At 39.5% G+C, this 23,362-nt stretch overlaps 2 protein-coding genes across 4 annotated transcripts in view; one reads left to right on the forward strand and one right to left on the reverse strand.

The window, feature by feature from the left end:
• The first annotated feature begins 1,346 nt into the window (after positions 1–1,346).
• MANSC4 (MANSC domain containing 4) lies at positions 1,347–14,276 on the forward strand. Of its 2 annotated transcripts, XM_035255965.3 has the most exons (3): positions 1,350–4,967; positions 9,162–9,296; positions 12,687–14,276. In XM_035255965.3, exons 1-3 carry the CDS (start codon positions 4,739–4,741, stop codon positions 13,304–13,306), a joined length of 984 nt encoding a protein of 327 aa, XP_035111856.1. In that variant the 5' UTR covers positions 1,350–4,738; the 3' UTR covers positions 13,307–14,276. The 2 variants fall into 2 exon arrangements, with proteins under 2 accessions (XP_035111858.1, XP_035111856.1); XM_035255967.3 differs by lacking the exon at positions 9,162–9,296 and having other exon boundaries at positions 1,347–4,967.
• Positions 14,277–16,975: 2,699 nt separating this feature from the next.
• MRPS35 (mitochondrial ribosomal protein S35) overlaps positions 16,976–23,362 on the reverse strand; it is a 58,602-nt gene continuing 52,215 nt past the window's right edge. For both annotated transcript variants that reach the window (XM_035255969.3, XM_035255968.3), the window contains one exon: positions 16,976–18,100. In XM_035255969.3, the coding sequence (XP_035111860.2) occupies positions 17,831–18,100 (270 nt within the window). In that variant the 3' untranslated portion in view covers positions 16,976–17,830. The remainder of the gene's footprint in view (positions 18,101–23,362) is intronic.

Consider the following 23,362-nt stretch of genomic DNA (forward strand, 5'->3'; position numbering starts at 1 on the left):
TCCAGGCTTCAAGTGATTCTCCTGCCTCAGCCTCCTGAGTAGCTGGGATTATGGGTGACCGCCACTACACCTGGCTAATTTTTGTATTTTCAGTGGAAACAGGTTTTTCACTGTGTTGGCCAGGCTGGTCTCGAACTCCTACCCTCAGGTAATCCTTCCACCTCCTCCCAAAGGAATTACAGATGTAAGCCACCATGCCCAGCCAAAAAATAAACTTTTACATTGTTTTTTTAAAAAAACAGATTTTAGAACAGTATTATTCCATTTATGTAAAACTATATACTGTTAAATAAAATTTATAGGAGGCCAGTGCAGTGACTCATTCCTGTAATCCCAGCACTTTGGGAGGCCAAGGCAGGATTGCACAAGGCCAGGAGTTTGAGGCTAGCCTGGGCAACATAGTGAGACCTTGTCTCTACAAAAAATTTAAATAAAAAATAAATTTAAAATACATAAAATGTATAGACCATGGGTTAATTTACTTATTTATTTGAGACAGAGTCTTGCTCTGTTGCCCAAGTTGGAGTGCAGTGGCACAACCACAGCTCACTGCAGCCTCAACCTCATGGGACCCACCTCAACCTGGCTAATTTTCTTTCTTTTTAATTTTGTAGAGACAGGCTCTCCCTGTGTTGCCCAGGCTGATCTCAAACTCCTGGGCTCAAAGCAATCCTTCCTCTTCGACCTGAGGAAGTGTTGGGATTATAGGTGTGAGCCACCATGCCCACCAAGACCACTGGTTTCAGCTGAGCTCCTTCAGTAGCCCCAGCAGATGAAACCAAAATGGAGTTACTCACACTAATGTTCCATGATGCCACCAAGCCAGAACCAACATCTGTATCTGATCTTTGAAAAACTCAGGAGAGACATAATCACCAAATCCCCAGAGAGGCCACTTTTAACCATCATGATAAGGAAGTGCCCTCTGCTTTACCTTTACCAGGAAAGTAACTTTGAAATGACCAATCTGCTTTTTGTTTTCTGTTTCTGCCTTCCTCAGCTCTTTCCATCAACGAAGCCACCTCCTCTGCTCAGTTTATTGGATTTTATAGAATGAGGTGTTGCCCTATTTGGAATCACAAATAAAAGCCAATTAAGATCTTTAACTAAAGTTGTTGTAATTTTGTATTTTGACGGTTTATGCTTTTTAAATAGTAATATCCAGAAAGATGTTTATTAAGATGGTAAGTGCTTGAATAGTTTCTCTTTTTGTATTTTTCTATATGATTTGAATTCTTAAAGTGAACATATACCAATTTAATAGAAGCAAAAACATTTTTAAAGAAAAAAATAACATTTAAATTTTTCAGGTTCCATTTTTTAAAAAATAATATTTATTAATTTTATCAGCACATGAAATGGAAACATAAGTAAATAAAACAACTTGCAATGTTAAAATAAAAGTGACCAGGCATGGTGGTTCACACTTGTAATACCAGCACTTTGGGAGGCCTAGGTGGGCGGATCACTTGAGGTCAGGAGTTCAAGAACAGCCTGGCAAAATGGTGAAACCCCATCTCTACTAAAAAGAAAAAAAAAATTAGCCGGGCATGGTGCTGTATGTCTGTAATCCCAGCTACTTGGGAGGCTGAGGTGGGAGAATAGCTTGAACCTGGGAGGCAGAGGTTGCAGTGAGCCAAGATTGTGCCACTGCCCTCAAGCCTGAATGACAGTCTCAAATAAATAAATAAGAAATATTGACTGTTTTCCAAATGTCTTGAATTTATTAAAGCTATGCTATTACTTCACTGCCATTTAAAAATTATTTCTCTTTGATTATTTTAGTTCCTTGATATTCCTAAAACAACTTTCTGTTTTGTATTGTTTTTTTGAGATGGAGCCTTGCTGTGTCTCCTAGGCTGGAGCACAGTGGTATAATCTCAGCTCACTGCAACCTCCACTGCCCAGGTTCAAGTCATTCTTTTGCCTCAGCCTCCTGAGTAGCTGGGATTACAGGTGTGCACCAGCATACCCAGCTAATTTTTGTATTTTTAGTAGAGATGAGGTTTCACCATATTGCCCAGGTTTGTCTCAAACTCCTGAACTCTAGTGATCTGCCTGCCTCAGCCTCCCAAAGTGCTGGCATTACAGGCGTGAGCCACCATGCCTGGCCTATTGCTGCTTTTTAACAAGCAAAACTGAAGTATCTTCCATTCATCAAATCTTATGGGGTGATATAAATGAGATAATAGTACATGGTCTTAAAATGGCTCTGTTTAACTCAAGTTGAGCACTCTTGTTTAGGTACAACTTCCATTTATTTCAGTCATCTATCTGTATCAGTGTTTTCCAGACATCTTAAGAAATCACCAGGGACTCCTGTAAAAATAAGAATGCCACTCTCCTCCACTCAACAGCTATTGAATCAGGCTGTTGGGAGAGATAAGTGACTTTTAAAGTACAGATCACATTTGTGAACTCCCCTGCAGAGCAAAAGCACCCTATTGGAAAAAAATGTAATGTATTGCCACATTGCAACAGTGTAACAGTTGTGGGTATTTGATAACAAGACCTTATACCAACTTTTGATTCAGTTGCATTGTTTCATGGTTTCTGCAATTTCAGCACCCAAGGACAAGTTTTGAGATTGTTATGGATGTCTCCCTCTACCTCTGCATTCTAGCTTCTACCATTTCTTTTCAAAATACTTGGCCCCAAGAAGTTATCCATTTCCAGACTTCATGCAATCATCAAAAAAAAAGTTCAAAAATTTTAAAACACGTTTTAAAATTTTTTGTAGATCCTCTTTTTCTTTTTTTTTCTTAATAGCACCAGCCCCTGCAGGGCTTTATTTATTTATTTATTTATTTATTTACTTACTTACTTACTTACTTATTCACTTACTTAGTAGAGACCCTGTCTCCCTATGTTGCCCAGACTGGTCTCGAACTCCTAGGCTCAAGCAGTCCTCCTGCCTCATCCTCCCACAGTGCTGGGATTATAGGCATTGTAGATCCTTTAAAATGAAACTTTGATCTTTATTTAAATACAATCTGAGAGCAAAAGGGTTAATCGTGGTTAATCTTGGATTGCTCTATTATCCCTGAAGGGAACATGAGAACTTCAAGCAAATACATAGCACACAAAAGAACCTATATTTAATATGACTCAAAGACTTGATGATCATAAGATTAGAGAGCAGACCTTTGTGTTTATGTCTTGAGGGCATTTTCTAAGGGAAATAGCCATGGCATCTCATAAAAAAACAAGAGTAATTTGTTGTTACTCATCTGTCCCTTCCTTTGCCATTATAAAACTCTCTTCCCTATCCCTTCAGAACAGATGGAATCGTCTGAGTCTTTGCAGGTAAGCAACTGAAATTTGCTTTCTATAAGAAGTTCATTAAAATAAAATATTTATCATTTTGTGTATTTTGTGTGCCTTAGGCAGAGTTAGGAGTTAGTGTATAATATAATTTTTGCTCAGAAGAATTAATATTTATGAAGTGTTTCATATTTAAAGCTGTTCAGTCTTAACTACTTTCCTTTTCATTATCAATTATTATCATATGCTTCTAAAAATAAAAAATTATGTAATAATTAGACTGACTATTAGGAAATGGGTGAAGAGATGAAAGTTCAAAGAATGCTAATGATTTTTGTGTCAAGGTGAATGAGTCATTGTATAAAAAGGTATAAAAGAAATAGAGATCACAGATTAGAAAGTTTCTTTTTAAAAAAGAAACAGTACAGTGCTTTGTGCCAAAAGCTGATTATCACTAATGCTTCATACAAAACTGGATACAAAAAAGCAGCAGTTTTATGCTTTGAACTAATTTGTCACCTTGGACGTCACTGGATATGAAATCCACAACTTTCACAAAAGCGAGAGTCCATTTTTACTGCCTTTTTAAGCATTGCAATTGAAATGATTTTATTACTATTTAGAAATTTAAAAACATTTCACCATTTCCTAGTATTTTTTGTTGTTGTTAGTTTGTTTGGACTGGTTTGGTTTGGTTTTTCTGAGACAGGGTCTCACTCTGTCACCCAGGCTAGAGTGCAGTAGTGTCATCTCGACTCACTGCAACCTCCACCTCTCAGGCTCAAGCAATCTCCCACCTCAGCCTCCCAAAGTGTTGAGATTACAAGTGTGAGCCACTGTGCCTGACCAAGGTTTTTATTTAATTAAGAACAAAAACCCAAACCAGTGCAAAAACTTTTTTTTAGTGAACCTGAATGTCGGAACTTAAATTTAAAGAAATAGAGATGATTTTTTTAAATACAATCTGCAGTCACAAGTTCTTAAAAATCAAACAGAAGTGCCCTCACAAAATCGTGTCTTGTTTATGATGAAATGGATACTTCTTTATCTGATGTCAAGTGACTAACTTATTGTTTCCCTCAGAAAGACTCTTGACTAAGGTTTCCACTTGTCTTTATATTTACTAAGCAAAAGGTGTCTGTGACTATTCACATTCAGAGAAAGAAGAAAAGCAGAAAAGAGAATGCATGTCTTAAGACGCTAAGGGACACAGCATTGAAATAGCCTGGAAAGTGCTCAGAAAGAACGCTGGCAAATCAAATGTTCACCTGGGGCTCAATTGGGAAGAAAGAAAAGAAAAATCAATATGCAGTCAAAGAAACATCTTATTTTTCTAGAAAGTGACTCTACAGAAATGTTCAAGGAAGCTCTCCCTTAGCAACACCCCTGACATTCCAGAGACTGTCCTAAACTCCTGTGTTCAGCTTCTGTCTGGAATCAGATTTATCTTCGAGTCTGCCTTCATACAGGAAAAATGCATGTGGCAGTGGTAGTAGTGAACGTAATATTGCTTCTGAGCATGGGATGGACATCAGACTCTCTCTGCTCACCCACCATTTTTTACAGAGACTGCTGGATCCGTCGCTTCCCAGGTCTTCTAGTCGATCTGGAGGAGTCTCAGAAGCTGGGAGCCCAGTTCTTGAAGTATTATTCTGAAAGCACGGGCCAGAAGTGCAGTAGGAGCTGCTGTCTTCAGAAGGATGGTAAGTAGTCATGATACGCTTGGGCAAAAATAAGAGAAAATTTCCAAGGATAAAGACCTAAGTGAAGAGCCCTAGGTAGAGGCCTGTAAATAGTTGCAAAGGACTAGAGAAGATGCCCTGGGGTGTGGGAGAGAGAGGGAGAGGAAAGAGAGCCATTGAAACTGATTTCAAAGTCTGGGCCAGAGCAGGCTCTATTTGCAGATCTAATAATGACCTAGAATTCAATAGAACCTACAGGAAACAGCATCCTCTTTTCTTCACCAAAATGCTAAATGAAAATATTTCTCCCAAAATTAATTCACAATATTTTTACAGCTCAAAATATAAAATATATGATTTTTGAATATTTATTTACTTCTCATTTTATTTTAAGTTTTTAGAGACAGGGCCTCACTATGTTACCTGGGCTGGTCTTGAACTCCTGGGCTCAAGTGATCCTCCTGCCTCAGCCTCCCAAAGTCCTGGGATTACAGATGTGAACCACTAACCCAGTCAAATATTTACTATAATTTCCCTTTCAAAGTACATCTTGGTGATGTTAGTATCTCATCAATTTTTTTTTAATGTGCTGGACCAGGTGCAGTGGCTCATGCCTGTAATCTCAGAACTTTGGGAGGCCAAAGCAGGTGGATCACCTGAGGTCAGGAGTTGGAGACCAACCTGACCAACATGGCGAAACATCATCTCTACTAAAAATACAAAAATTAGCTGGGTGTGGTGGCAGACATCTATAATCCCAGCTACTTGGGAGACTGAGGTAGGAGAATTGCTTGAACACAGGAGGCAGAGGTTGCAATGAGCCAAGATCACGCCATTGCCCTCCAGCCTGGGTAATACAGTGAGACTGACACTCTCTCTCTCTCTCTCTCTCTCGCTCTATCTCTCTCTCACACACACACAGACATATATAAACACACATCCCCCTAAACTAAAATGTGCTGTCTTGGGTTTACTAAATGTGGAATGTATTAAAAAAGAATTTAGAGTGTGATTCATGTTTTGAAAGAAATAGGGTGATATATGTCAAATACCTGCCCCAAATCATATTTCCAAATATTCCTCATAGATGTTTTGTCTATAATATGGAATCTGGGTGGAGACTGCATCCATATAATATGATCAAGACCTGCAATTAGGAATGTTTATTATTACAGAATTTCAAGTTATAATTGCCTAAAAGCTTTCATTTCTTTTTCATTTTTCCAATATTTTAAAGCTACTTGAAAAGAAACAGCAAAAGCGACACAGCACTTTAAAATAATTCCCTTGGTTGTTCTACACTTTCTTTCCATGGTTTCATATCAACTTGTTAACTTCCAGTGTCTCTTGCCCAATTATGTGTGTAAGATTTTTGAGATGAAAACTGGAGTTATGATTAATTTAATAAAAGGAAATCTTTTTGAAAAGATAGCCAATCCATATTTCCACCTTCTAGATGCATCTAACTCCCATAAGGCCACACTGAGGAGAGATAGTGGAGGGGCAGTACATTTTTTTGAATTTTCCCATAGCATGAATTTACCTGACTCTACAGCAGGAAAGCTCTGGCCTTTGGACTGTTGGGGATACTGTAAGCATATAGGGCAATCCCATTATTTTAGAGTCCCTGTAACTTCCCAGTTGTGGCTTTCTTTCAGAATAAGAAAGAACAGGAAGGCACATTCCAGTTTTTAGCTGGAAGCCATAACTTTAAAAATGCCACAATCCTGCTCAGAGCTGGGATGCTGAAATGTATACAAGGAATGTAAAACATATTTGAAAATTATCCTCTACAGAATCAACTTCTTTCTCATCAGAAATGTAAAAGTCTTAAGTTTGAATATTATTTTCTTTCTTTTAAGCTTTACAGCACAGTTCTCAGGGAATGTATTTATAATCTGTAACTTATTTGCATTGTATTATTGACTAATTTTTGTATTATTCTTTGTCCTGGAAAAATAGAGTGCAGAAACATGAGGATGTCCTACGAGTAATGATGGAGATTAACTCCTCACAGTTCACCTTACACAGAAACAGTTCAGGTTCTGCGAGCAGCAGATCCACAGTTTTAGGAATACTCTGAGGTCTGGTAATCAGACGCTAGCCCTCTATAATCTTATTTTATTAAAGAGGTTGACACCTTGGCTGGGCGTAGTAGCTCATGCCCCTAATCCCAACATTTTGGGAGGCCGAGACAGGCAGATCACTTGAGGTTAGGAGTTTGAGACCAGCCTGGACAACATGGTGAAACCCTGTCTCTACTAAAAGTATAAAAATTAGCTATGCGTGATGGCACACACCTGTAACCCCAGCTAATCAGGAGGCTGAGGCAGAATTGCTTGAACCCAGGAGGCAGAAGCTGCAGTGAGCCAAGATTGTGCCACTTCACTCCAGTCTGGGTGACTGAAAAAAAAAGTTGATACCTTTTGGCCAATGGATATATCACATCACATGATCTCTACTTTACTTCAGCAGAAATAAAATCTGTGTTGCACTTTAGTGAGGATAGACTGAAAATTTGCATTACACAAATCTGCTTCGGGTTTTCCAGAAATAAGGGAAATTTTTTCAAGTCTTCTCTTCCTCTGTCAGACAAGTTTTTTTTTTTTGTTTGCTTTTGTTTTTGAGACAGAGTCTCATTCTGTTGCCCAAGCTGGAGTGCAGTGGCGCAATCTTAGCTCACTACAACCTACGCCTCCCGGTTTCAAGTGATTCTTGTGCCTCAGCCTCCTGAGTAGCAGCTGGGGTTACAGGTGCGTGCCACCATGCCCAGCCCATGTTTGTATTTTTTTTAGTAGAGACGAGGTTTCACCAGGTTGGCCAGGCTGGTCTTGAACTCCTGACCTCAAGTGGTCCTCCACCTTGGACTCCTAAAGTGCTGGAATTACAGGTGTGAGCCCCTGCGCCTGGTCAGAAAACATGTTTTAAAATGCAAATTTGCTTAGGAAAGGAAAGACAGCATGTGCCAAGTGTGTCCCTACCTGCTAGAATTCTACCTGCTAGCATCCCTGCCTGTCCAGTCCCTGCCTCTTTAAATGACACTGATGAGGCTTTTCCTTGGATGTGGTTTTGCATGTGGGGAGAGTGCACATCTTCAGTCAGGGCAAGGGTGCTGTTCACACAGCCTGCAGCCTTTCCACCATCTGGGCCACTTAGGTGTTATTCTTTTGCCTTTCCCAATACTCCCTCTTCTTCTTTACAGCATTTATCCTTTTATTTTCCTATTTCTTTCTCTAAGGACCCCCAGACTCAGCATTCTGAAAGGACACTGTCCCTACAAACCTGATATAAATCCCCAGAGATTTTTTTTTTTTTTGAGACAGAGTTTTGCTCTTGTTGCCCAGGCTGGAGTCCAATAGCATGATCTCAGCTCACCACAACCTCTGCCTCCCGGGTTCAAGTGATTCTCCTGCCTCAGCATCCCAAGTAGCTGAGATTATAGGCATGAGCCACCATGCCCGGCTAATTTTGAATTTTTAATAGAGTTGGGGTTTCTCCTGGTCAGGCTGGTCTTGAACTCCTGACCTTGTGATCTACCCACCTTGGTGTCCCAAAGTAGTCGGATTACAGGTGTGAGCTACCACACACCAGTCCCCAGAGGTTTTTGTAGCTAATCTAATTTTTCATGAACACAAAATTCGGGGACCAGGATATAATGAATGATTCCAAATATCCTGTGTGGGATGGAAAGTATGAAAGATTACTTTGAGAAAAGAAGAATTTTCTTTTAAAAAGGCATATTCTTACTGGCTGTGGTGGCTCCTCCCTGTAATTCTAGCTTTTGGGGAGGTGGACTGTTTGAGCTCCAGAGTTTGAGACCAGCCTGGGCAACATGATGAAACCCTGCCTCTACAAAAAACACAAAAATTAGCTGACATGGTGATGTGTGCCTCTAGTCCCAGCTACTTGGGAGACTGAGTTGGAAGGATTGCTTAGATCTGGGAGGTCTAGGCTGCAGTGAGCTGTTATCATACCATTGCACTCCAGCCTGAGTGACAGAGCAAGACCCTATCTCCAAAAAACCAAAAATAAGTATTTTCCATATTCACAGAAGCAGTTACAGTAGTTTATAAACGTTCCGCAAAATGTCTGCACATTGCCCTGAAAAATACTGTTAATCCAGTATTCCTGAAACAAATATAAGTTACTCAGAGTTTATGAAACTGGTGGAAATCAAGACCATCTGCAGATGTATTTCGCTTGTTTCCCTTTCAGTTTCCTGTAACCTGGCTGTCTTCTACCACGATCCTATTCATGACAATATCAACTGCCTCCATATTCACTGCCCAACACTGGAGAGCTGCATATTACAGCCTGGAACCAGTGCCATTTTGTACAACATAACAGATGGTAATGATTACATAGCTGAAGACTTTTGAAGAATCCTGGCAATACTCTAGTAGAGGCATATAGCTGAGAAACTGGGTAGCAATAGCTGTATGTGAGTCCCTAAAATCACTATTTTCCAGTGAACTTTGGAAAAATTTTGGATAACTAGGACAGAAAACTGAAAGAAAACTTTCTTTCTTTTTTTTTTTTTTTGGAGACAGAGTTTTGCTGTTGTTACCCAGGCTGGAGTGCAGTGGCATGATCTCGGCTCACCGCGACCTCCACCTCCTGGGTTCAGGCAATTCTCCTGCCTCAGCCTCCTGAGAAGCTGGGACTAAGGCGCGTGCCACCATGCCCAGCTAATTTTTTGTATTTTTAGTAGAGACGGGATTTCACCATGTTGACCAGGATGGTCTCGATCTCTTGACCTCGTGATCCACCCGCCTTGGCCTCCCAAAGTGCTGAGATTACAGGCGTGAGCCACCGCACCCGGCCAGAAAACTTTCTTTAGTTTGATGTGTTCAGCAAAGAGTTCACTCCAGATTATAAATCATCTGTGATCAAACAAGGGCTTACTGACTGTATATTTAATGAATCTCAAGAACTCTCAGCAAAGCCAAAGGAAGCGTTTCTCCTGCAGTGGCTGAAGGTGCCACTAGGAGATAAAGAAGATGCTAAATGGCAGTTTTGAAGGCCATGGACACTGCATACAGGATTCTGTAAAGAGGGATGTCAGGCTCAGGGAAACTTACCACTGTGTGCTGACATACATTAGCACATCATTGGTCTTCAAGATAACCAGTATATTTTATTTTAAATATATAAGTGTTTTGTGCCCATGTATGTTATCTCAGGGTGTAAATTAGTGATCATAAAAAAAGAGATTTTTGCCATCCAAAAGCAAAGGAGATATATTTCATCATCAATCTGTAATGTATTGAACACCCGATGCCCCAGGCTGGAATCAACACTGTGGAAGACCGCAGCCAGATCTCTGCCCTCAAGTCCCTTTAGAATCTAGTTGATGTGACAAGTCTTACGATTAGTGTTAAGACACAACTAAATACAAAAACGTGTGAAGCTGCCTCAGTGCAAAGTTTCAAAGAAGGGGACGCTAGTGAAAGCCAGTGTATTCAGAGGAGGTTCATGGGAGAAGCCAGGCAGAAGCAGCAGCTAATGAGTTCTACATTATGCCACAGGGAAGTAAGCAAACAGATCCGGCCACAATGAGACGTAGAGTTGCAATGAGAATATGGCTAAGATAAGGTGGGGACAGGTATCATAAGGGCCATGGACAGAGTAGAATTTTGGTTTGACTTTGTCAGAAACAGAGAACGGGGCATTTAATGAAAAAGCATGTGAAGTGATAGCTATTTGTCCTAATCCAGGACAATTATATGAAGGTATTGGTAAGAAAATCTGGTCAGGAAAGCATTAGAGTCTGCCAAAGTGACTGTAGCTGAAATGAAGAGAAGGGATAATTACCAGAGCATTGGGAAGATCGAATAAGGACTTAAGTCACCTTTTTAATAAAGGAAATGAAGAAGTGAGTGGAGTCAAAAATCACTTTGCAGGTCCGAGTGCAGTGGCTCATGACTGTAATTCTAGCACTTTGGGAGGCTGAGGCAGGAGGACTGCTTGAACCCAGGAGTTTGAGACCAAACTGAGCAACAGAGAGAGACCCCATCTCTACAAAAAAAAAAAACTAGGCAGGTGAGATGGTGGTGTGCCTGTGGTTGGTCCCAGGTACTCAGGAGGCTGAGGTGGGAGGATCACTTGAGCCCAGGAGTTCACAGTTACAGTTAGTTATGATTGCACTATCACACTCCAGCCTGAGTGACAGGTGTCTCTTAAAAAAAAAAATCACCTTACAGTGAAGATTTCAGTGTGGGTGATGGAAGAAGGATGATGCCAATGAAGGGGACAAGGAGGTGGAGGTAATGATTTTGGCTTTAGGCATATTAAGGGATGATGTAAGAGGTCCAGATGGAAACCTCCAGTAGAACACGGGATAAATGAGATCAGAGCTCAAGAAAGAAGGGAAAACACAGGATAGGCATTTCAATGCCATTAATGTAGTGGTGCCAATTGAGCACAATCTCTGGGTGTGTTGGAGGGGAGGGGGCAGTGAAGAGAAAATACAGCTGAAGACCAAGGACTGAAGATTGTGGAAACCACACAACCAGTGAGGTTGTACAAGAGAACCAGCAAAAGAAAGCAAAAGTGAGAGGAAGGCAGTTTGGGGAAAAATGTCAAGGGGTTCAGGGTTCAGGGAATCATAGGAGAATAATTTTAAGAAGGTGGCTGGCAGTATCAAGGACAAGAGAGAAGCCAAAGCAAGGAGATGTGATCGATCAGGAAGTAAGAAAACAACTGAGCACCTCAGAAGCAGTGGATGTTGGCATGTTTGCAGGCAGAGAGAGAGAGAGAGAGAGAGAGAGAGAGAGAGAGAGAGAGAGAGAGAGAGAGAGGAGAGGAGAGGCAGACAGAGAGACAGACAGACAGAGAGGAGTCACTAACAGGGACCACTGGAAAGCTGTTGAGAGTTTTTTCTCTTCTCCTTTAAAGACAAAGCAGTATTTGTTCATGTCTGAAGTCAGAGGGAAGTATGCAAGGGAGAAAATACTAAAGACAAAGCAAGACCCTCACAGGTCGAAAAGGAATGAGACTTAAGGCTTTGCTCATGATTTTGCTTATAGTCACCCTTCTCAGGTTCTATTTTGTTTAACTTGATTTAAAGATGCTATATTGCCAGGTTCAGTGACTCCTGCCTATAATCCCAGCACTCTGGGAGGCCAAGGAGGGCCGATTGCTTGAGCTCAGAAGTTCGAGACCAGCCCGGGCAATGTGACGAAAACCTATCTCTACAAAAAATACAAAAATTAGCATGGCATGGTGGCTCATACCTGTAATTCCAGCAAAGGAGACTGAGGTGAGAGGATTGCTTGAACCCAGGAAACAGAGGTTGCAGTGAGCCAAGACCACGTCACTGCTCTCCAGCCTTGGGGATAGGGCAAGACTCTGTCTCAAAAATAATAATAATAATAATAAATGCTATATTGTATATCAGATGGTTATTGTTTCTACAGCTCTCAAAGTAACATTCACTACTGTACAAAAACCCTAACAGACATAAAACCTTCTGCTTGGGTGTAATCTAATTTGTTCATTTAAAAAAGAGTGTTTTAGAAAGTTAAGATAAATTCAGATGTAGAGGAGCCACTGCACCTGGCAATATAGCATGTTTGGAAGTCCATTTGGAAGTCTTTCAGAAGTATGTAGTATTAGAATGTGAATTTAGCTTCATTCAATAACTCACAGTGGCAAAAGCCAGCCCTTCTCCAAACTGCACTTAAAGGTTTTCACTTTGAAAGTAAAAATAAAACGAATGATGCCTTATTTATTTTTCAGGTATAGATCCGGATTTGCTGGTTTTTGAACAATCTCCCATGTATCTAAACACTCATTCTTCATCCAGTAGATGGGACAGACTAAGGATTCTAAAAGCTGTAAATTTAGATAAACCACAAACCACTGTGATAAACCATGTGCTGCCATCCACAGAGGCTCCACCCTCAACCACACATCAAGATTTGGTTGTAAATACAAACAGTACTGGCTATTCCAAAGAATTAACCACAGATTTTTGGGCAAGATTCACTTCCCTGAATGACACCATTACCACAAAGGTAAATATGGTGTCACCAAGTTCTGATGTCATCAGCAATCCAGATAATAAGACGATTTCTCCTTTCTTTGTATCCATAGACACAAAACTTTATCATATGCCTATTCCATCCCGACTCAACAGCAGCAAACAAATACTGAACAAAACCAAAGGATACAATAGCAGAAACCACACATCTGCAAATGAAGATGAGGTATCTGTGACTTCAAGGACCTGGCTGGCTTCTGTGGCCCTTTGCACCTCTATCATCTTTCTGGGCTGTTGTATAGTCATCCTGGCATCTGGATGCTGTGGAAAGCAGCAGGGCCAGTATAAACTAGGACAGAGAAAATCAGAATCCTAGCAAATTAAAAACTGTAACCATATGAAGGAGAACTCTTCATAGTAAAAGCTGTAGCAAGATTATATGCTTTCAAGGATATCATTTTTAGTTTTGTATAACAAAGGGCAGTTCAGTTAAAAAAAAAAAAATTAGGCTGGGCGTGGTGGTTCACACCTCTAATCCCAACCCTTTGGGAGGCCAAGGCAGGAGAACTGCAAAATTCTGATCCTTACAGTTGTTACTTAGTACTGAGTAAGAGACACTGTTCCAGTGCTTTAGGGGGATTAACTCACTGAATCCTTCCAACCCCGAAAGGTGGGTATACTGCTATTAACCATGATACTGTTGTTATCAGACATTTTACAGATGAGGCAGCTGAGGTGAAGACAGGTTACGCAACTTCCTAAAGACACTCAAGTATTAAGTAGTGAAGTCAGGACTTAATTAAACACAGGCAGTCTGGTTCAAGTCCATGCTCAAAAATCACTGTTAAGAGCCTCTATTTTCCCAAAAAGATGAAAAATCAGTATCAGGAAGAAAACACCACAATATCATCATTATCATCATATTTGCCACCCAGTCAAGGTCAAATTATTGTCATGTACAGTAATACAATCATGTAGTAATGTGAGCAAAAGAAGTTACTAACAGTTACTAACCCGTAAACAAATGCCTCCCGATCTTAATCTAGCTTTCTTGCATTCAATTGATTAATCCTTCTCAATCTCAACCCATCTTCATCTTCCTTTCAGTAATTGTGCTACTGAGCTCTTTGAGCTTTTTGTATTGATTTCTGTTGAATAAAGATTGGGAGTTTTAGTTACATCCCTCACTTGTATACATTCTGTTTTCCCAGGTGTAAAGATTAGCTCTGAGTGTTTCAGTTCTGTCCAAATCTTACACCAGATTTGTCCCCGAAATCTTAGAAGACTCTTAAGTGGAATACTGTAGTTCAAGTCTCTAATAAACTTAAGCTTTTTAAGCCATCTCATTCCTGAAACCTGTTTTTAATGTGAGAACAGATATTAAAAGACAGTTAATAAGCATAAAGAATAAATAATGGACTGGGTGTGGTGGCTCACACCTGTAATCCCAGCACTTTGGGAGGCCGAGGCGGGAGGATCACCTGAGGTCAGGAGTTCAAGATCAGCCTGACCAACATGGCAAAACCCTGTCTCTACTAAAAATACAAAAATGTGCCATGTGTCGTGGCACACGCCTGTAATCCCAGCTACTCAAGAGGCTGAGGTAGGTGAACCACTTGAACCTAGGAGGCAGAGGTTGCAATGAGCCCAAGATTGCAACACTGCACTCCAGCCTGGGCAACAGAGTGAGACTCTGCTGAAAAAAAAAAGAACAAATAAGGGGAAATCCTATTTATAATATTTATAAAATAGTACTGTTCCCTCATAGGTTAAAACAAATAATCCGTGGGTACACTAAATGTCAGATTTCACCACTACACAATATATCCATGTTACACAACTGCACTTGTACCCTTAAATACATAAAAATAAAACATTTAATTTCAAAAGAAAAAGAAAACCCAAATTTTTCTAAGTCCAGTGGCTTAAGATATATTTTTCTCTTTCCCTGGTAGTAATACTGGGTGGAAAGAGAGAATGACTATTTCTTTTAATATAAAAGAAAAATATAAAATTAAAATCTCTTGTGGTTGAATACTAACTGCAATTAGAAGTCTGATTTTTTAAATTTAATCAAAAGGAGGGGCACAGTGGCTCACACCTATAATCCAAGCACTATGGGAGGCTGAAGCAGGAGGATCACTTGAGCCCAGGATCTTGAGACCAGCCTGGGCAGCACGGCAAGACCCCATCTCCACAAAAAATACAAAAATTAGTTGGGTGTGCTGGTGTGTGCCTGTAGTTCCAGCTACTTGGGAGGCTGAAGTGGGAGGATCACTTGAGCTCGGGAGGTTGAGGCTGCAGTGAGCCATTAATGTGCCTATTCACTCCAGCCTGGGCAACAGAGTAAGGCCTTGTCTCAAATAAATAAATGCATAATCAATTAAAAAATTAGCCAGACATTGTGGCACATACTTGTATTCCCAGCTATTTGGAACGCTGCAGTGGGAGGATTGCTTGAGCCTGGGAAGTTGAAGCTGTCCAGGAGGCAGAGGTTGCAGTGAGCCATGATCATGCCACTGCACTCCAGCCTGGGCAACAGAGTAAGACTCTATCTCAAAAAAAAAAATGTCAATTTATCTTAACTTGTAGTAATTCATAAAATTAGGTGTCATAAATTTTATCAGTTTCTCCTCTAATACATTGGGGGGAATAACTCCATGCTATTTGAAGCAGGGAGTGATGGTGGGTGGGGGCAAGATTTAAATTATCCTAAAGTTTTATTTACAGAAATTACACATACATTTTTAAAGTGGAGACAGGATCTTGCTATGTTGCCTAGGCTGGCCTCAAGTCATCCTCCCACCTCAGCCTCCTAAAGTGCTGTGATTACAGGCATGAGCAACTGCACCTGGTCCAACTGTTCTATTTTTGAGGCAGTTTTGTATTAATCCTATGATTTTACCCTTAGGCATCAATGATTATAACTTAAGAGTTTTCAGGTTACTTGGAGTTGTCCAAACTGCAAAAAAGGGTAGAGTCCTCTACAAGGCCGTCCTACTTCTGACACCAACTGTAAGTTTGGGGGGGGATTCCCTAAACCAACCTCAGGTTCAATAATTCACTAGAACTCAGGACTGAATGAAAGCTATTATTCTCACAACCACAGTTTATTACAGGGAAAGGATACATTAAAGTCACTCAATGGAAGAAGCACCTAAGTTGAGGCTCAGGAAGGGTTCAAATGTTTAGCTTCTGATGCCTCCCCACCACCCCAGAGTCAGGACACATTACTCTCCTAATGTCAGTGTGTGACAATAGGCATGGAATATTGCCAACCCAAGAAGCTTACTCAAGCCTCCGTGTTCAAAGATTTTACTGGACTCCACTATGTGGGTATGATTGCTGATTGTCTGGTAAGTCAATCTCAGCTGCCAAGTGGACAGCTGCCATGTGACTCAAAGCCCCCACCCTAAATACATGGTAGGTTTTTCTGGCACGTTGGTCATGACTTTCTGAGATCTTTTGGGGCCAGCTACCTGCTAAACAAAGACAGTCCTATCAGGTATGATACAGATTACATCCCAGAAGACCAGGGCAAAGACCAGATTTCTGGGTAAGGTCAAATTCTTTATTGCACATCCTCCTCTCTGCTTTCATCTGCACTGTGTTATTACACAGGATGAACCACCCTAAGCTACCACTCCTTTACATTTTCCCAAATGATCATCTCTTCTCAGCCTCAACTCTTCAAAATGTTTCTTCTTCAATACTGTTAGGAAGCTGAGTTTTTCTTAACTTCATATGAGTCTCTAAATGTACTGATATGTTTCTTGAAGTATGCTCTAGACATGATCTAAAATTTGGGTTTTATCTATACTGCTTTTCATCCACTATTTCCACACAGTGGGGCATGACATGCCTCTTTCTCTTCGTTTTGTACTCAAGACCATATTGTCCTTCATCATCTGCAGACTCCTTGTGTCACTCACACCAAGTCATACCTTCATTTGATACAAATGGTTTAGGAAATTGCTGTAAAATTCATTTTGGCTTTCATTTATACTCTCTAATTCTGTTAGGCAAAGTAAGTCTATTAGGCAAATAAACTCAGTAATTCCTTTATTTTAATTTTAAATTAATTGCTTATTTTGAATTTAATCACTTAAATTAGTCACAACCACAGAAGTGGTAAGAAACAGCTTACAGATGTACTTAAAAATACTGAATTGACAGCTAAATTGAATGCAACGTTTCCCAGGGTAGTTCTTACTTTGTCACTTACTCCAATTAAATCCAAGGTCCTTATGCCTCATCTTTTTCCTGAGCTGTGGCAGCTCTAACTGGGGCACCCAGCAGGATACATACCAGGTAATCTCCACTTCTATTTTTCTGGTAGCTTCGGCCTGGCAAAATGAGCCCCACAATACAGAAAGTAGGATGCTAAACAAAGTTGAGTCAACATTATCTTTTTAGAAAATACTCCTGAGGACCTGCTTCTAACCAGAATTGACAACTGTGACAAATGCATCAGCTAGATAGCAGTCATGTGAACAGAGCCTGGAACTTCAAGTAAAGGAACTGGGTTCTGGGCCTACCTTTAACCAAAACCATTACTCAGAAGCAACTACTGAATGCCAGCTTGTGTGGAGAGACATAGGGAAAGTGACAAAATAACAATTAAATGCATATATATACACAAACACCAAAGCTGTTATGTAGAAATGAAATCAAAACACTTTAGACCACGAAGAAATCAGAGATCTCCTAGTCTACTGCCCCAGTGTAAAAGTAAGAAAACTATGGAGTAATCATTGCCACTGAGCATTAGTATGAAGGAAATAATTTTAACTCTAATGAAAAACAATTTTTTAAAACATTTTCAATTTTATATCAAATTAGATACTGATTACATATATCATAAAATTAATAAATCAAGCAGATTTTTCTACTCCGTAATTCATGTCAAATGTAATAGTCTCTTCACAGATTCTTTGTACTGAGAAACAGAATTTTCATTTTCCCCTTCATTTTTAAGACTAACAACAGACTTTTTGTATTCTTCAACTTCCTTAGTACCAAGGAGCTCTTCTTTATTTACTTCCGTATTTTTCTCAGCAGCTTTAATCTGGAGAAGTGTTTCCAGAATATTTCTTTCTGATGAGCTATTTTCCCATATATACTCTTCCATGTCTGCTTCAGTCTTCCTTTTTTCCCATTCTTCAGTTTTCTGAGACAAAACAAAACAAAAAAATGAGTTTTGAATTCTGAGAAATATCAAGTTCCTTTTTTTTTTTTTTTTTCCTTTTTAAAAGAAGTGAAATTTGCAAAATGTGGAGAGGGCCAGTGCCTTGTCTGTAGACTTTGGCCCCTTAACCCAGCACTGTTAGCCACCTGCACTTAGTCACGGGAACAGTGGTCTCTCCAGCTTTGTTACCACTCACTAACTCTATCCACAAAATTACAATCTGTCTGCCTTGCAAACTTTACTTACAAAGACACGCTGTCCTCCAGCAGATATGGAAAATCATTTTTTGCAGCTATTCTCTAAACCCAAATACATCAACATTTCCCTTTTCTTCATCTTCTTTTTTTTTTTTTCTTGAGACGGGTCTTACTCTGTCACCCAGGCTGGAGTGCCGTGGCGCAATCACAGCTCACAGCAGCCTCAACCTCGCAGTCTCAGGTAATCCTCCTACCTCAGGCTCCTGAGTAGCTGGGACTACAGGTGCCCACCACCAGGCCTAGCTAATTTTTGTGTTTTTTATAGAGATGGGGTTTTGCCATGTTGCCCAGGCTGGTCTCAAACTCCTGGGCTCAAGTGCTTATTCTGCCACTGCCTCTCAAAGTGCTGGGTTACAGTAGTGAGTGACTGTGCCTGGCCCAACACTTTGCATTTCTGAGTTGTAATCTTCAACTTCTTTAGTACCAAGGAGCTCGTTATTAAAAATATTGACAGCTGAGAGGAGTCTGTATTTATCTCTGTAATATGCTGTGGATGACAAGGAAGATTAATTATTGTAACAAAATTAAAAATATCATGTACGTAATACATGGTTTTTAGTCATAATAACTTCATATATCCTGGAATTCTTTTTCTTTTTTTTTGAGACACAGTCTTACTCTGTTGCCCAGGCTGGATTATAGTGGCACAATCTCAGCTAACTGCAACCTCCACCTGCCAAGTTCAAACGATTCTCCTGCCTTAGCCTCCTCAGTAGCTGTAATTACAGGTGCCTGCCACCACGACCAGCTAATTTTTGTATTTTTGGTAGAGATGGGGTTTCACCACCATGTTTTCCAGGCTGGTCTCAAATGATCTGCCTGCCTTGGCTTCCCAAAGTGGAGGGATTACAGGCATGAGACACCAAGCCCAGCCTATCCTGGAATTTTATTTTGTTACTATCTTTCTGTTCCCATAATGTGAACAATGTTTTGTTACTATTACTTCTTACAAAAATTATTACCATGCTAGGGAATACTGGTAGGCTTTACAGTAACACAGCATAATTCAGATTTACAATTTAAATGGACATGTAACAGTCTGTGAAAAATCAAGCAACACAGCTAATAAGTAATATACACTGGTTCAAAGAAGTGCTGAATACCAGTCACATTTTTTCCAAATTAACACATAACAATATTCTGAGCTACAGGCTGCTATGGAATCACCTACTACTCTGAGTAACAAGTTTTAGAGGTGGCAAAATATTAAAAGATAAGTATATTTGTGAGGCTGTCAGAAATAATATTTTACCACTGGAAAATCCCCTTCGAAGAGATCCCAGCTTGAGTAGACAGTTTCAAAGCTCTGCAGAGCTGAGTGGGCACCAAGAAGCAGGTAAGGTTTCCACTGGTGCCACCCTCCCACCCCCATCTCCACTACAAGTGCCTATGAAAAGAAAGCATTGGAGATATGTTCCTCAAGGGGTATAGAGGAGCCCCATGAATCACAAACAGGCCACTGGGGATGACACCACTTGGCAAACCCTGCTCAGATCACCAAGGCAAAAGGAAGAGGCTTAGAAGAAGAAATTCTCCTTTGAATCCTTCAAATGCTTACGTACACTATTACATATAATTCTTGTTAAGATTCACTGGGATAGATTTTAAGAATTACATAGATAAGAAAACTAAGTAGTATGGAAGTAAAACAGAGGACCACAATCTATTGGGGAATTTCAGATTTCAGAACTTTTTGTATTTTAGAAAGTGAATGTGCTGCAAATAGCATATATTTTTTAACACCTTTAGAGGGGGGCCTATAGCAGCACCACCTAATCCAACACATAATTTTTAATGCAACATATATGAATACATTAAATGGAATGAACAAAAAATACAAATAGCCTCTCATCTAGTCAGGTCACATGTTTGCCACCAAATAAGTTATGGAAAGACTAACAATTTCTAAAGCTTCTTGGGTTTCAAAATTACAGACGCGGGGCCGAGACAGCTAAGTTTTGCTCAAGGTCATCCAGGAAGTTAGTATAAGATGGCATTTACCATGGGCTTTGGTATTTCCCAGGCCTCAGTTTAAATCCCAACTTTCATCATTTACTACCGTGATAGATGAGTTCCTTGAACTTGCATCCCTGTAAGAACTGACTTCACAGGGCTATTCTGAAGATTTAAAGTGGTAAGGAATATCCACATACTTAGAGGACCTGGCTTACAGTAAACATTACATAAATGTTGTTGTTAATAATACACCTTCAAAGAGGAGTGGGTTTCAAACTGACATTTCCCTATCTCTAAAACCTATGTACCTATGCCAAGGGTTTGGGGAGGAGTATTGGAAGCAAGGGTTTCCACAAACCTGGACAATGGCTTCAAAGTGTACATGACATGCACTCTACCACCACTATGAAGCAGTAAACTAAAACTGCAAAGGTAAATATAAATAAACACACAACTGTCCAAATGTTTCACCATATTATTCCCACTCACAAAATCATAGTGATATTTACAAAATTAGATAAAATATACAGAAACAAGAGGTCTTTAGATCTTTGTCACCGACTCCATACTATTTACAAGTAAGCAGTATGTTTCCAAGATGTTATATTTAAAAATAACAATTTTGAAATAAGATGTTTATATATATGTGACTTAAAATGGCTTTTTTGGGTAACAGTTTCCTTAACACTTTTCTTTAACTTCAGGGTCTTTTGGCAAAAGTTCAGTGTCATATTAAAAATAGGAGGTTAATGCTAATGGGATAATAACCCAGAACTGAATTCTGATACGATATCAGCAGGTTGCAATTTTAAATACATCTTCTTAGAAAAGATGGCAATCACTAAAAAGTAGAAGAAAAATCAACCATCTATAATTCTGTTACCCAAAGATGGCCCATCAACACTGGTAACACTTGGTGTATATCTTAAATCCGTTATTTAAAACCCTGCTATGATTATATTTTATTTACAATTTTGTACCCTGACTTATAGTTCACTATCAATTGCTTTTAAAAGAAGTGGAGTCTTACTACATTGCCCAGGCTGGACTTGAACTCCTGGGCTCAAGTGATTCTCCAACCTCACCTCTCAAGTAGGTGGGATTAGAGACAGGTACCACCATGCCTGGCTCCTGCTATCAAATTTTCAACTTCTAAAATCACATCCAGCGATTGAAGTCCTTAGTTGTTTCAGAGTTTCCTTTTTTGTAGTCAGAAGGTGTAGGTGGAAGGATTGTATGAGCCTGGGAGGCGGAGGTTGCTGTGAGCTGAGATCACTACAGGCTACATGTAGGAATACTCACTACTTGCCAGGCACTATTCTAACTGCCTTACATGTATTAACTCATTTAATTCTTACAACAAACCTGGAGTTAGTACCATTATAATCTGTTTTACAGATCAGGAAGCTGAAGCCCAGCAATTGAATAATTTGCCCAAAACCACACTGCTTGCTAGTGTTAGAACAACATGTTCTAAGGAACCTCGAGGCATGATAAAAAAAAAAAAATAACCGAAAAAATAATAAAACTGCACTCCAGGCTGGGTGACAGGGTCAGACCCCATCACACAAAAAAAGTTTCTTTTATTGAAGGGTGATTGGAATATATTAATTTTAAAGCACAAACAACAGCATATTAAAATAACTGGCAATTAAAAATACCATTTTAAACTCAAATTGATCATAACTTAGGCAAAGAATTAATTTGTCAACTCCTGTTTGAATGCTTTCACTATTAAATACTTACAATTTCACCATTTAATTTATAAGTATATATAATACACACACTTTTTCTTTTCCTTCTTGCCTGCAATAAGAGAATCTGCCCTGACCCGAACCCCTGAAGAAGCAACTTTCCATTCCATGTGATCCTGTTCTCTTTTCCAGTTAGCTCGATTATTCATTTTTTCATTAATTCAATAAATATTTATTGCACAACTACTCTGCCAGGCACAGTGTTCTCCGGGAATGTTCAGTCTAATGAGAGACTTGAAGTCGACTGTGAGCCAGTCAAATGAATATTGTGATCCCAGTAGAGAAGCATCCACAAAGGCCTGGAAGCTGGAAAGGGCTTAACATAATCGAGGAAATAAATGAAGGCCAATGAGAAGGAAGTGGCATGGGCTGAGGCTGAACAGCTGTTGGAATACTCACTATATGCCAGGCACTATTCTAACTGCCTTACATGTATTAACTCATTTAATTCTCACAACAAACCTAGGAGTTAGTATTATCATCATCTGTTTTACAGATCAGGAAGCTAAAGCCCAGAGCAATTGAATAATTTGCCTAAAACCACACTGCTTGTTAATGTTAGAACAACATGTTCTAAGAAACCTCGAGGTACGATAAAAAGATTAACAAAAAATATAATTTGAATCTATCATCTTTTTTTCCTTATAAGTATGAATTTAATACAGAGAAAAACATAATAGCTAATTCATGCAAGAGTCAGTTAAATTCTGATATAACAGAAGGCAAAGAAACATCTGCTCCACTGAACACACAGCCTGTCACCTCCTACCTTCTTATTTACAACTCTCTTTGCCTAGGACATGAATCATAGTAATATTCCACTTCTCATGATTACAAGTAAGGCCTTGTGCTGTATGAGAGAAAACAGTTTAACCATTTATAAAAATCCCAAGCAATTTGAAAATCATAAAAAATATGAAGAGGCAAATATTCATAAAAAGTGAAAAAAGAATTACTGTCAATTCTTTCAGCTACCAAAGCCAAATTTTAACTATGTCGAGGAATTAATTTAGATTGGTTTTTAAAAAATGTGCTAAATGTAAATTTGCCAGACACTGTACTAGATGCTAGAAATACAAAGATGAATGAATATACAGTCCTTGTCCTCAGTGATCTCACAGTCTAATGGGGTGAGCAGACTTGTATACAGGCAATTACCAGAAAAGTAATAAAAGGAATGCTAACTGGAGGAGGGAAAAGGGAATGGGCAGGAAACAGAGAGGTTACATTTGATGTACATTAAAAGATTCATATGAATTTGCAAAGCTGATCAATTT

Source organism: Callithrix jacchus, chromosome 9 (assembly GCF_049354715.1).
Source record: "Callithrix jacchus isolate 240 chromosome 9, calJac240_pri, whole genome shotgun sequence".
Lineage (NCBI taxonomy): Eukaryota > Metazoa > Chordata > Mammalia > Primates > Cebidae > Callithrix > Callithrix jacchus.

Bases quoted from the DNA above. Each gene is read 5' to 3' on its own strand.
- MANSC4 (XM_035255965.3), top strand. From the start codon at position 4,739: ATGCATGTGGCAGTGGTAGTAGTGAACGTAATATTGCTTCTGAGCATG. The intron at 4,968-9,161 runs GTAAGTAGTCAT...TTTCCCTTTCAG, and splicing joins CTGCTGTCTTCAGAAGGATG to TTTCCTGTAACCTGGCTGTC. The intron at 9,297-12,686 runs GTAATGATTACA...TTTATTTTTCAG, and splicing joins TTTGTACAACATAACAGATG to GTATAGATCCGGATTTGCTG.